Raw genomic sequence first — 13686 nt, 5'->3', positions numbered from 1 at the left:
GACCTATTTGGTCAAAAGATTATCGAAAAACTATTAAAATTTATAACAAAATTCAAGTCCTCCATGGGCGCGTGGCAAAATTATCAAATTCAATTGGATCATTATTTTTTTTCTGAGCCTAGTCAAAAAATTTTCATAAAATAAGATTGTGAAATCCATTTTGTACATATTCGAGAGAGTTTCTCTACCGCGATATTATCGCCATTCATTACAACATTTTAACGTTAAAAAACGTATCATTGTGATTCCGTAAATTTCTAAACGCTTTAATATTTGGATTTGTATATCCGACTCCCATGGTTCTGGGCTTTTTTGTGCTTTGAGCGTTTCTCTGAGGTTTTCTTCGAACAGTTCTTTTCAGAGCTACTTTTAACCGTTCTTTTAGGACTGCTCTCAGAACAATACTATAGAAAATTCTATTATCTGTACTATTTTTGATCGTGAATCTTAGAATTTGATTCTGAATATGTCCAGTATACACGTTGATAGATGTTGCAATCCCTACAATGTGGAAGGTCACAGAGGGAAAGATCTTCGACGCATTTCGAGTGTTATCAAACGATTATTCCCAAAGTTTCCAGATAATGCTAAAATTTGTGCAGCATGTAGGAAAATGAAATATCCTCGCATGAATGAAGATACGCACGTCTCATCGAGTCTTGATAAAACGTTTGATAATTGTACTCATGATACTGAACAGAATATTTCTGTATCTTCCGGTGCATCTTCATTATCTTTCAGTGGAATTGAATACAACATAAAATCACAAAGAGAGATTGAGTTGGAAGATATGTTGAGTGGATTGAAAGAAAAATTTTCCACTCTTGAAATTAATGATCCTTTGAGATTGACGATTTTGACTGTAGTACCAGATGCATGGAGTCTAAGTCAAATTTCTCGGGAATTTAACTGTTCTAGGTATTTTGCAAAAAAAGCTAGAGAATTGAAAGCATCTAAGGGCGTTTTAGCAGAAACAACTGCTAAGAATGGTAAACCATTGCCGGAAAGTACTGTTACACGAATTAAAGATTTTTACAATAGTGACGAAAATAGCAGAATCATGCCAGGTATGAAAGATATGGTTTCAGTAAAAAATGACGAGGGCAGAGATTTGATTCAGAAATATCTTCTCCTTTCAGACTTAAGAGGTCTTTATGATATTTATAGTAAATGCCATCCTGACTGTCCAGTTAGTTTTAGTAAATTTGCCCAACTCCAACCAAAACATTGTATACTTGCTGGTGCGAATGGTACGCATTCGGTCTGTGTCTGTACGATACATCAAAATTGCAAATTGATGATTAACTCTGTCAATTTAAATAATCTTACTAAAGATTCCAATGTGATTTTACATGATTATAAAGATTGCTTACGCCAAATCGTGTGCAAAAATCCTGATGAAAATTGTGATATATTGGTGAATGCGTTATATTGGTGAATGCAGTAAATGTCCTGGTATTATTGAACTAAAAAAACATTTGAAAGAACTCTTAGATGAGAAAGGTATTCACCACATACAGTTCAGTGTCTGGACAACAACTGACAGATCAACTCTTCAGACGCAAATTCTTCCGTCGTCGGAATTTGTTGATGAATTTTGTGACAAATTGATCATTCTAAAACCTCATTCTTTCATTGCAAAAGAACAATCTCGATTCTATCAGGAAAGAAAAGAGAATTTAAAAAGAGGTGAAGTTCTTGCAGTATTAGATTTTTCTGAGAATTACAAGTATGTTGTGCAAGATGCATCGCAGGCGTTCCATTTTAATAATTCACAATGTACTGTCTTTCCTGTCGTGTGTTACTATCAAAAAGAGTTAGAACACAAAAGTTTTATTTTTTTGTCGGATAGTACACTTCATGACACAGCTGCTGTATATACTGTACAAAAGATGCTGATTCCTGAATTGAAAATAATCATTCCTGAGCTAAGAAGAGTAATCTACTTTAGCGATGGGGCAAAACAGCATTTTAAAAATAAATATCAGATGATGAATCTAATGCATCACGAAGAGGATTTTGGTGTTGCAGCGGAATGGAACTATCATGCCACTGCACATGGTAAAGGTGCTTCAGACAGTGTAGGTGCTGTGTTCAAAAGGGAAGCTATGCGAGCTAGCCTCCTTAGTAAACCGAACAATGCCATTCTTTCATTCGAGAAACTTGTTGACTGGGCTCAAAAAAATTCTAAAAGTATTAGTATACTGTCATATAATGACAAAGAGCACCAAAAGACAAAAAGATTTTTGAAAAAACGATTTGATGTAGCTCCACCAGTTCCAGAGATTCTGAGAAATCACTGTTTCGTCCCAATCAACAAAGAAATGGTGATTAAGAGATATTCCAATGCTGGTAATAGTTCGACTTTTTCATATCAAGATTTCAAAAAGTAGGGGGTAAGAGCTCAGGCGACATCAGAATCAGAGGTATCTCTAGTATCAAGTTTTATAAAAATCTGTCAATTTCCTAAATTTTCAATATTTTTGGTGTTCATATTAGATCTGACATTTTCAGTTTTCGAAATCCGACTTAAGATTTGTATTTAGCTGGTCGTAAAACTCTCTGTTCAAATTTTATAAAACTCCCTTACTTTTTTAAAATTTTCAAATTCTTAGTTGCCATATTAGATCCGCCATTTTGAATTTTCGAAATGCGACTTCAGATTCGTTATTAGCAACCCGAAAAAGTCCCTGATACCAAGTATTATAAAAATTCGTTAATTTCTAAAAATTTTCAAAATGTTTTGGTGGCCATATTGGATCCGCCATTTTGTATTTTCGAAAGATAACTTTAGACTCGTATACAGTAACTCGAAAAACCTCTTGATACCAAGTTTTATAAAAATCCGTTAATTTCTTAAATTTTTTAAATTTTTGGTGGCCATATTGGATCCGCCATTTTAGTTTAGACTCATGTGACAGTGCACAGATAAACAGAGTACTCTAAAGTGTTAATTGGAAGAGAAAAACGTCGAATGAATAATGGCTACACTTGAATAATTACCGTTTTTATTTTTTTTCGGTTTTCTGAAATTTTAAGTATGATCCAATTAAATTTGATAATTTTGCCACGCGCCATTGGAAAGCTTACATTTTTCTGTAAATTTTAAGATTTTTTCAAAAATTTTTAGATCAAATAGAAAATGGGCAGCATGGGTGTAAAGTTGAGAAAGAATGCCCCATATATATACATATATATATATATATATATATATATATAGATATATATATGTATATATATATGTCTATATATATATATATGGCATTATGTATCCTTTATAATATATAAAACATTTGGTCCAATAAAATTAAATAATAATATAATTTATCTATTTCATATAAAATTTTATACAAAAATTTACTATATATATATATAGTAAAATTTTTGTATAAAATTTATATGAAATAGATAAATTATATTATTATTTAATTTTATTATATATATATTTTAATTTATATATATTATATTATATATATATTTTATTATATATATATTTTAATTTATATATATTATATTATATCATATTTTAATTTTTTATTATATTATATTATATTATATTTTAATTTATATATATTATATTATATTATATTTTAATTTATATATATTATATTATATATATATTTTATTATATATATATTTTAATTTATATATATTATATTATATATATATTTTAATTTATATATATATTTTATTATATATATATTAATTTTATTATATATATATATATATATATATATATTTATTATATATATATATATATATATATATATATATGTATATATATACAGGATGTCCCTGAGCATATGCTCACTCATTTGTAAAAAGGTAGAGCGCAGTAAATTAAATAAAGAAATCCTATTATATGTAACGATTTTTGTAATAACAATCGAAATATTAATTATTGAAATCGGAGGAATAAGAGAAGTGCTCGAGCGCTCGAGCTATAGCACGGCCCACCGTGTCAGACATTGCCTGCCGGCACGTGGCGGGAGGAGGGACAGCGCGCCGCTACCCGTGGTTACCGCTATCGCCATTTTCACGTTTCACTGCATCGCATCAAGACTCGCATCTCGCGTCTCATTTCTGACATTGTTTGCGATTATAATTAATTTATGTATGATAAGAGATATGTATAATACAATAAAAAGACGAAGCTGAATTAGATTTAGATGCTATAAATAAGATAGGAAAAGGAAAGAAATGTAAGGAATCTGAATCGTGAATTTATGATAAGTTTTTGATTAATGTATTATTTACAATTAATAGATAACAGCTTTTTCTATCGATTTCTTTTGCTTCTTTTGTCAGGGCTACAACAAATATTCGTATAAAAATATTCGAACATCATATCATATCAAAATAAACCGTCCATTAATATAAAAATGATACAAGAAGCATTTTCCGTAATATACTTTTCGATATATGACATAACAAATATAATTTGCAATCGTGTGAAAAAAGAATCGTGCTTCGTTCATATCATTTTTCAAATAAAATTATTTCGTAGCAAGGAAACATACTATCGTTTCCACACCACCTTGAGGTAGATAGCTTGGCGCGTTTTTTTTTTTAGTGGTTTCCCCAATAGGCCTAATCCACTCTCATCATTTAATGCAACAAATGCTCAAAGTGCTTTCCTCGTACTTGTAAGCAGAGTTCAGCTCTTCGAACTATTCGTTGCGTCGCTCGGTATGCCATATCTGGCGTGATATTAATTATTAAAGACCGCTATAATCGCTTCGCGTGCCTCATTTTCATTTCTATCACGCGTGTGTTCCACTAATGTTTTTATGTAGCCCCAAACAAAATAATTCAATACGTTTAAATTTGGGGACCGTGCCGGCCATATGATTGGGCCACCTCGACCTATCCATCTATCCGGAAAGCGCGCGTTTAAAATTTCCCGTACTTGTCGGCGATAATGTGCAGGAGCTCCATCGTGCTGAAACATCATTGTTTCTCGATCGCGGAATGGAACGTCTTCCAGCAGATTTGGCAATTCATTTTCAATAAATTCCGCATACGTTAGTCCATCGAGACGTGGCAGAAAAAAATATGGGCCGATCTAAAAATCGGCAATAACTATTATGAAAGTAGTGCGGGAGAAAAAAGATTTCTTAATATACAAGATTATTTACCACTCTGTTTGCCCATACGTTTATCAACCGAGATCGAGCGATGATTAATTGAGATACTTTATTATGAGGACACCACGCGCAGAATTTCCGATTTTCAATTGTTTTCTCGTTTGTTGCACTCATTGTCTTGTACGTTTTCTTTACGTATTAGTAAGGTGCAAAATGAATTATACGGCTCAAGAGTATATGGATATGATTGTTTGTTACGGGGTAGCCGGGGAAAATGCTTATGGTGCGGCGCGTTTATATGCGGAACGATTTCCCAATCGGCGGCATCCATCCAGGTTCATCATACTGAGATGTATGCAACGAGGAAGAGAAAGCGGATACCTTCTTCCGCAACACCGTGTTAACGCAGCAGTACGTCGTCATATTAATGTCGATGAAGAAGTTCTGCATGCATTTGAAGAAAATCCGGGAAATAGTATACGCCATGTAGCTAATACACTCGGTGAACCACGATCCAGTGCATCGGATTTTAAAAGAAAATGGATTACATCCATTTCATTATCAACGCGTGCAGCAACTTCTTGCGCGAGATGAACAACAGCGTATTTATTTCTGTGAAGGTATTTTCATTATTTTAGTTTTCTTCGAGTCTCAGCTTTCATACAATAATCATCATAAAATACACGCAGGGTTCCTCGCTCAGTGTCGGCAAAATATTTCATTTCCCGATCGTATTTTGTGGACGGATGAGGCTACATTCACATCGAATGGCATATTTAATTCTCGAAATTTTGTGCTCTGGCAAAATGAGAATCCCCATGCTATTCGACAGTGTACTTTTCAATATCGTTGGTCGATAAATGTATGGGCAGGAATAATGGCAAACAGAGTGGTAAATAATCTTGTATATTAAGAAATCTTTTTTCTCCCGCACTACTTTCATAATAGTTATTGCCGATTTTTAGATCGGCCCATATTTTTTTCTGCCACGTCTCGATGGACTAACGTATGCGGAATTTATTGAAAATGAATTGCCAAATCTGCTGGAAGACGTTCCATTCCGCGATCGAGAAACAATGATGTTTCAGCACGATGGAGCTCCTGCACATTATCGCCGACAAGTACGGGAAATTTTAAACGCGCGCTTTCCGGATAGATGGATAGGTCGAGGTGGCCCAATCATATGGCCGGCACGGTCCCCAAATTTAAACGTATTGAATTATTTTGTTTGGGGCTACATAAAAACATTAGTGGAACACACGCGTGATAGAAATGAAAATGAGGCACGCGAAGCGATTATAGCGGTCTTTAATAATTAATATCACGCCAGATATGGCATACCGAGCGACGCAACAAATAGTTCGAAGAGCTGAACTCTGCTTACAAGTACGAGGAAAGCACTTTGAGCATTTGTTGCATTAAATGATGAGAGTGGATTAGGCCTATTGGGGAAACCACTAAAAAAAAAAACGCGCCAAGCTATCTACCTCAAGGTGGTGTGGAAACGATAGTATGTTTCCTTGCTACGAAATAATTTTATTTGAAAAATGATATGAACGAAGCACGATTCTTTTTTCACACGATTGCAAATTATATTTGTTATGTCATATATCGAAAAGTATATTACGGAAAATGCTTCTTGTATCATTTTTATATTAATGGACGGTTTATTTTGATATGATATGATGTTCGAATATTTTTATACGAATATTTGTTGTAGCCCTGACAAAAGAAGCAAAAGAAATCGATAGAAAAAGCTGTTATCTATTAATTGTAAATAATACATTAATCAAAAACTTATCATAAATTCACGATTCAGATTCCTTACATTTCTTTCCTTTTCCTATCTTATTTATAGCATCTAAATCTAATTCAGCTTCGTCTTTTTATTGTATTATACATATCTCTTATCATACATAAATTAATTATAATCGCAAACAATGTCAGAAATGAGACGCGAGATGCGAGTCTTGATGCGATGCAGTGAAACGTGAAAATGGCGATAGCGGTAACCACGGGTAGCGGCGCGCTGTCCCTCCTCCCGCCACGTGCCGGCAGGCAATGTCTGACACGGTGGGCCGTGCTATAGCTCGAGCGCTCGAGCACTTCTCTTATTCCTCCGATTTCAATAATTAATATTTCGATTGTTATTACAAAAATCGTTACATATAATAGGATTTCTTTATTTAATTTACTGCGCTCTACCTTTTTACAAATGAGTGAGCATATGCTCAGGGACACCCTGTATATACAGGGTGTCCCATGTAACCTGACAAATCGAAATATCTCGTAAAGTTTAAAAGATACGAAAAAATGTTTCAGACAAAAGTTGTATGGTTTCACGGGGGACATAAGGTGGTATCATTAGTTTGATCTTGAAGAGCCACCTGAAGGTCACGTGAAGGTCAGCTCTAACTTTTTAAATGGGATACCCTATATGCTTTTACATATTCTTGTAGCTCATCTCAAGAGCTTTCCAAAACACTACAATTAAATTAGTTTTCATTAAGTACTTTCCAAGTTATGAGGCTTGAAATCATTTTTTAATTTTACATAAACCGTAAAATATCTTGTAAAATATTCATTTTTCGATTATTTTATCTTAATACTTTTACGTACAAAATAATGAAAAGAATCAATTGGTGTAAAGAAAACACATAATTGTTTCGAACAAAAAAATGTAATTGGCAATTAACAATTACATTTTTTTGTTCGAAACAATTATGTGTTTTTTTTGTACCAATTGATTCTTCTCATTATTTTGTGCATAAAAGTATTAGGGTAAAATAATCGAAAAATGAATATTTTACAAGATATTTTACGGTTTATGTAAAATTAAAAAATGATTTCAAGCCTTATAACTTGGAAAGTACTTAATGAAAACTAACTTAATTATAGTGTTTTGGAAAGCTCTTGAGATGAGCTACAAGAATATGCAAAAGCATATAGGGTGTCTCATTTAAAAAGTTGGAGCTGACCTTCAGGCGTGACCTTCACGTGTCTCTTCAAGATCAAACTAATGACACCACCTTTTGTCCCCCTTGAAACCATACAACTTTTATCTGAAACATTTTTTCGTATCTTTTAAACTTTACGAGATATTTCGATTTGTCAGATTACATAGAACATCCTGTATATATATATATATATATATATATATATATATATATATATATATATACAGGGTGCTTCCGCAACATACAGATCGGTAAGTCGGGTTGCCTATCTGACGATCGGTCTTCTTTTACCGATCTCTCATAATTGAAAAATAATAAAATCAGAGGATCGATCATGTAATTTTTTTTCGTGAAAAGTGAAAAAATTCCTTGATTGATACCTTGAATACAAATCCGTAGGAAATGAGGAAAGTGAAATCAGCTTTTAACATTGATATAGTGTAATTGTAAATATTTAATAACATAAATAACATTATATTTAATAACATAAATAACTTAAATAACATTAATAACATAAAATGACACAATTGAAATATAATAACACAGATAAAATATAATGAATTACGGCAAATTATTATTTAAATTTTCTTCTTCATCGGTTTGATGAATTACTCGAAAATGTGCCACTAGCAAATAGATTAGGAATGATGTTCCAAAAGGATGGACATCCCGCTCATACTATTTTTTTGGCGAGAACCATTCTGAATCAAAAATTTCCGGGAAGATGGATTGGACTTTATGGTCCTCAGCAATGGCCACCACGCTTTCCCGATCTTACGGCAATGGATTTTTTTGCGTGGAGCTTTTTGCGACAAAAAGTATATAAGAATGTACCGCAAGATCCAGAAGATCTTAAAAATAAAATTCGAAACGCGTGTGCGGAAATGACTCCTTCGATGATTCGGAGAGTAAGGAAAAATTTTATGTGGAGGATTCCTTTATGTTTAGAAGAGAATGACGGTTACATTGAGCATATATTGTAACCATTAAAAAATAGCTTTTGTTTAAATTCATTATATTTTATCTGTGTTATTATATTTCAATTGTGTCATTTTATGTTATTAATGTTATTTAAGTTATTTATGTTTTTAAATATAATGTTATTTATGTTATTAAATATTACAATTACACTATATCATTGTTAAAAGCTGATTTCACTTTCCTCATTCCCTACGGATTTGCATTCAAAGTATCAATCAAGGAATTTTTTTACTTTCCACGAAAAAAGTTACATGATCGATCCTCTGATTTTATTATTTTTTAATTATGCGAGGTCGGTAAAAGAAGACCGATCGTCAGATAGGCAATCCGACTTACCGATCTGTATGTTGCGGAAGCACCCTGTATATATACAGGGTGAGCCATTTTAATTTATCCACCCCAATAACTTTTTTATATTTGAATGTACAACAAAATGTTTTAAATAAAAGTTGCTTGACTTCGAGGGGAACAGAAGATGGGTGGCAAAAATTTGACCTTGGATAGGATCATTTGAAGGTCATATAAGTATTTAGTACTAGGCGGGTTCTAACTCAGGTCCTCTCAGGGGAGGTGAGGTGCAAGGGGATCTCAGCAGAGCGGAGGTATAACGTCACGCGGGGGTTGCGGGGTGGGGGATGCACGTGTTGGATGTTTTATGACATGCATAAACAAGAAAAAAGGGCGGTATTCTTTTGAAGATGATTTTGGGCCTAACCCAAAAAATCATTTTTTATCATCTTATTTTATTTTATTTTTATTTTTTAAGGAAAAATTTTAACAGCGCCAATGTTCGGCTGCTTTGTCTCCCCTCGCTTCCCCCGTTTACATATCAGCGCCGATGTTCGGCTGCTTTGTACTCTCGAGGTACACCCCTAATATAGATAATTCCAGGTTTTGTTTTCCCGTTCGACGTATAAACAATAGAGATTAAGCGGACAAGCTTTCAGAGATCATCGGGGACAAACATTTTTTTTTGCAAATGGGGTATTGTAAAAAATCTTTTATACCCTTATATATATTTTTATAACTTTATTTCATAAACTTATATTTTTGAGATATTTCGGTCTGGCCTTTGTCCCCCATTTACATATCAGCACCGATGTTCGACTGCTTTGTGCCCTTGTCGCGTGTGTGAGAGAGAACGATGAGAGTGTGAAAAGAACGCATACGAGAGAGAACGATACTTATAATAATAAGACTTATAATTAATGCGAGAGCGCACAAAGGATTGGAGCGTAAGGAAAGACATGTAAATAATTGCATTTTTTTGTTATAATTAAAGATATATAGTATAATTTATTTGTAATTTATTTATAATTTATTTATAATTTATTTATGTGTGAGTTTAATAAAAAAGTATACAATATAAAAGAATTAATAAAGAAATTAAATTTTCGTACATAAATTTTCGTGCGTAAATTTTCAAACATAAATTGTTCGCGAAAAAATTTTTTTAAGACATGTACAAGGCATTTATACATATATATTTTACTTCCTCCTCCTCCTCCTTATATATTTCGTCCAATTCTTTCTCATCTTTTGAATGTGGGAAGGTACAACGCAGAAAGAGCATGAACATCCAAATAAAAATATCCAATATGATGGTCGCAGGGGACTGCTCCTGAAACAAAAGAAAACATATACATTTCATTAGTTTAAATTATTTAATAATTTATTTTAAGATACTTTTGATATAATAAATTAAAAGATACTTACAATGTTATCCATGACTCATCTATTTTAATGTTTGCAAAGAGGGCACATGTCGCATGGCATTACTTGATGTAAAGATTTCCTGCACTCTCTGCATGACATATCCTCTATATTGCAATAAGTTGTGGTTCTATGTTCCCGAACAGATTTAGCCTCTACAAATAAAAACGCTCGTTGGATAAAGCATTCGGTGCAATATTTCGAATTTTCTTCATTTTCTTCATAATACCACGATATGCAACATATTTTTAGCGTTTCATTCAATGTCAATATTTCAGGTAGTTCTAGGTGTCGTTGTTTTTTTTGTCATAATTCGTCATCATCCTCACTATCATCACTATTATAATCACTATCCGTCAAGGGTTCTATTATATTAAGTAATATTTCATTATCAGACCCATCCTCGTCTGATAATTCGTGGTCACCAATATCCATCTCTCTCTCCTCTCTCTCTATCTCCATCCTCTCAGCCACAATCAGATCCATATCGTAATCATCATCATCGATAATAATTACTTCAGCCATTGCACAAGATTACACAGAAGAGCAACGAAAGAAAAACACAGAAGAACAACGAAAGAAAAAATGATACTCTAGTGCAGCTCCTTTTCGTTTTATATATTTTTAACATAAAACAATATACAGCTGTATTCCTTGGAAGAGGATTGCATCTTAGGGCATAACCTTTTTTCTTTTTTTTTCTTTTTCTTTTTTCTATCGATGTTCATGCTCTTCTGCGTTGTACCTTCCCACATTCAAAAGAGAAAGGATTGGATGAAATATATATATAAGGAGCAGGAGGAGGATTGAAACATGTCAAATCATAGTACGGTGGCGCGGGGGATGCTTGGGGACGTGTTGGATGTCTTATGAATAGCATAAACAAAAAAGAGCGGTATTTGAAGAGGATTGGATGTTAGGGCCAAAATTATTTTCCATATTTTTTTCTTGGAAGAATTCCAACGTATCAGCGCCGATGTTTGGCTGCTTTATGCTCTTGCCACGCGTGCGAGAGAGAACGAATTTTTTTCTGAGATCTAAATAAAAAATAATTATTACGATACACCTTACTTATTTACTTTACACAAAGATAAAAAGGTTTAGACGAAATACAGGGATGATTGAAGCGCATCAAGTCACTATGATTTGAACGTATCGATACGTCGGCAGTAAAAGTATAGTGTAAAGTAGTGTTCTGTTAGAAAGATTTTGCGCGATTTCACGTTCAAGCGAACGGTATTGTTTATCGTGTGCAAAAATTCATGTGCAAATGCTCCGTAGAAAAATGTGACGTAGTGTAAAAAAGATAAGAAGAAATGGAAAACATCGAGCGGACTGAACGCGATCCGATGGAGCGATCTCACCAAATTGCCATCTTGGGCGAGTATTTTGCATGGCTGCAGCGTTGCGAGGAAATAATCAAAGAGCTCGAAGAACGCAGTCGTGTCAAGCGTTCGCGACTCTTGATCGGATGTAGACAATCCCTGGTAGCCAAAATCGCGCGACTCGAAAGTGCAAAAATTCGATTGCAGAGACGATTTATTCAGTGGTGGCGATTACAGCGATGACAATAACGCGGAAAGACTCGTTTGGCGAGAGATCGATACCGCGTTTGATAGCCGAATTTTGACCAGTGCTGTAATTAATACAAACCATATCGAACCTCGTCAATTTCTCGAGGATGCCGAAGACATTGTGATAGAACATGTGCAGGACGCTCTAAAAAAACACAACACTGTAAAAGTGAACACTGTGTTTAATGGTGAATTTGTGGCCGGAGATAAACGCGCCAATAAAAGTGTGAATACGAGAAACTGTGAACTCTTTCGCACATCGGATTTACGCGAGTGGTACGAACGGCGCGTTATCGAGTCCATCCTAGCATCTCTGGAAGAGTTTCAGGAACGCGACAGCGGGTGGGCTTGTCGCGAATACAGAATTTAAATGTAAATATAAACAAGTATAATCCTTTGTGTGCGGGATGTCACATCAAGTTACCGCGAGAGATTGCGACGAAGAGAGCGGTGATAAACGTGCAATCGAAAGACAATGCGTGTTTCGCGTGGGCAGTGGTCGCCGCCCTATACCCCGCCGAAAGGAACGCGGAACGGGAATTATCGTACCCGCATTACGCGACAGTGCTGAATCTCCGGGACATTGAGTTTCCAGCGACTGTGAATTAGATTAAGAAATTTGAACATGCAAATGACATTTCAATCAACGTGTACGGCATCGAAGACAAGAACGTTGTCCCGATACGTCTTTCGGATCAGAAGCGGGACAAGCATGTTAACTTGCTGTACATTGAAGATGACAACAACGTGGGACACTTTGCTTGGATAAAAAATTTATCCAGGCTCGTGAGCTCACAACTGAGCAAACACAAGAATCACAAATATATCTGCGACCGGTAAGTTTATTTTATATTATTTGAATAATTATAATTTATATAATTACAATATGGATTGTTTAAATCTTAATTAAAATTTTTCTTTCTTTTACAGATGCTTGCATTATTTTGGTTCGGACGCCAAGTTGCAGTCGCATACGGTCAACTGCGGGGAGATGAACGACTGCGCTGTCCGATTGCCGAGCGACAAAGACAAGTGGCTCGAGTTCCACAACTACAACAGGAAAGAGCGGCTTCCATTTGTGGTCTATGCCGACTTAGAATGCGTTTTGACCAAGATGGAGGAAGAGAAAGAAAAGAACGCGTACATCGGGTATTTAGTATAGCGAAAAGAACGCATCATCGGGTACTTAGTATAGCGTATTATATGCATTGTTCGTACGACGAATCTTTATCGTCGTATCATTCGCGTCGTAGCGCCGATTGTATAGCATGGTTCGTCGAACATTTCAATTTGTTAACGCGAAAAGGTGTATTTCCGTACGAATACATCGATTCCGTCGACAGATTGCAAGATACGTGCTTACCACCGCGCGAA

The 13686-nt window shown here is 34.5% G+C and overlaps 1 protein-coding gene across 1 annotated transcript in view; it reads left to right on the top strand.

Annotated features, from left to right (window-relative positions):
• The first annotated feature begins 466 nt into the window (after window positions 1-466).
• LOC112637665 overlaps window positions 467-13686 on the top strand; it is a 28357-nt gene continuing 15137 nt past the window's right edge. The window contains exons 1-4 of the mRNA XM_025407874.1: window positions 467-1067; window positions 1168-1189; window positions 1445-1729; window positions 1853-2352. Of these exons, the coding sequence (XP_025263659.1) occupies window positions 467-1067; window positions 1168-1189; window positions 1445-1729; window positions 1853-2352 (1408 nt within the window). The remainder of the gene's footprint in view (window positions 1068-1167; window positions 1190-1444; window positions 1730-1852; window positions 2353-13686) is intronic.

The sequence above is a fragment of the Camponotus floridanus genome, unplaced genomic scaffold (genome assembly GCF_003227725.1).
Source record: "Camponotus floridanus strain SB8 unplaced genomic scaffold, Cflo_v7.5 scaffold190, whole genome shotgun sequence".
NCBI classification, from domain to species: Eukaryota; Metazoa; Arthropoda; class Insecta; order Hymenoptera; family Formicidae; genus Camponotus; species Camponotus floridanus.
The sequence above is the reverse complement of the archived record's forward strand: the minus strand, read 5'-3'. Positions and strand labels throughout refer to the sequence as shown.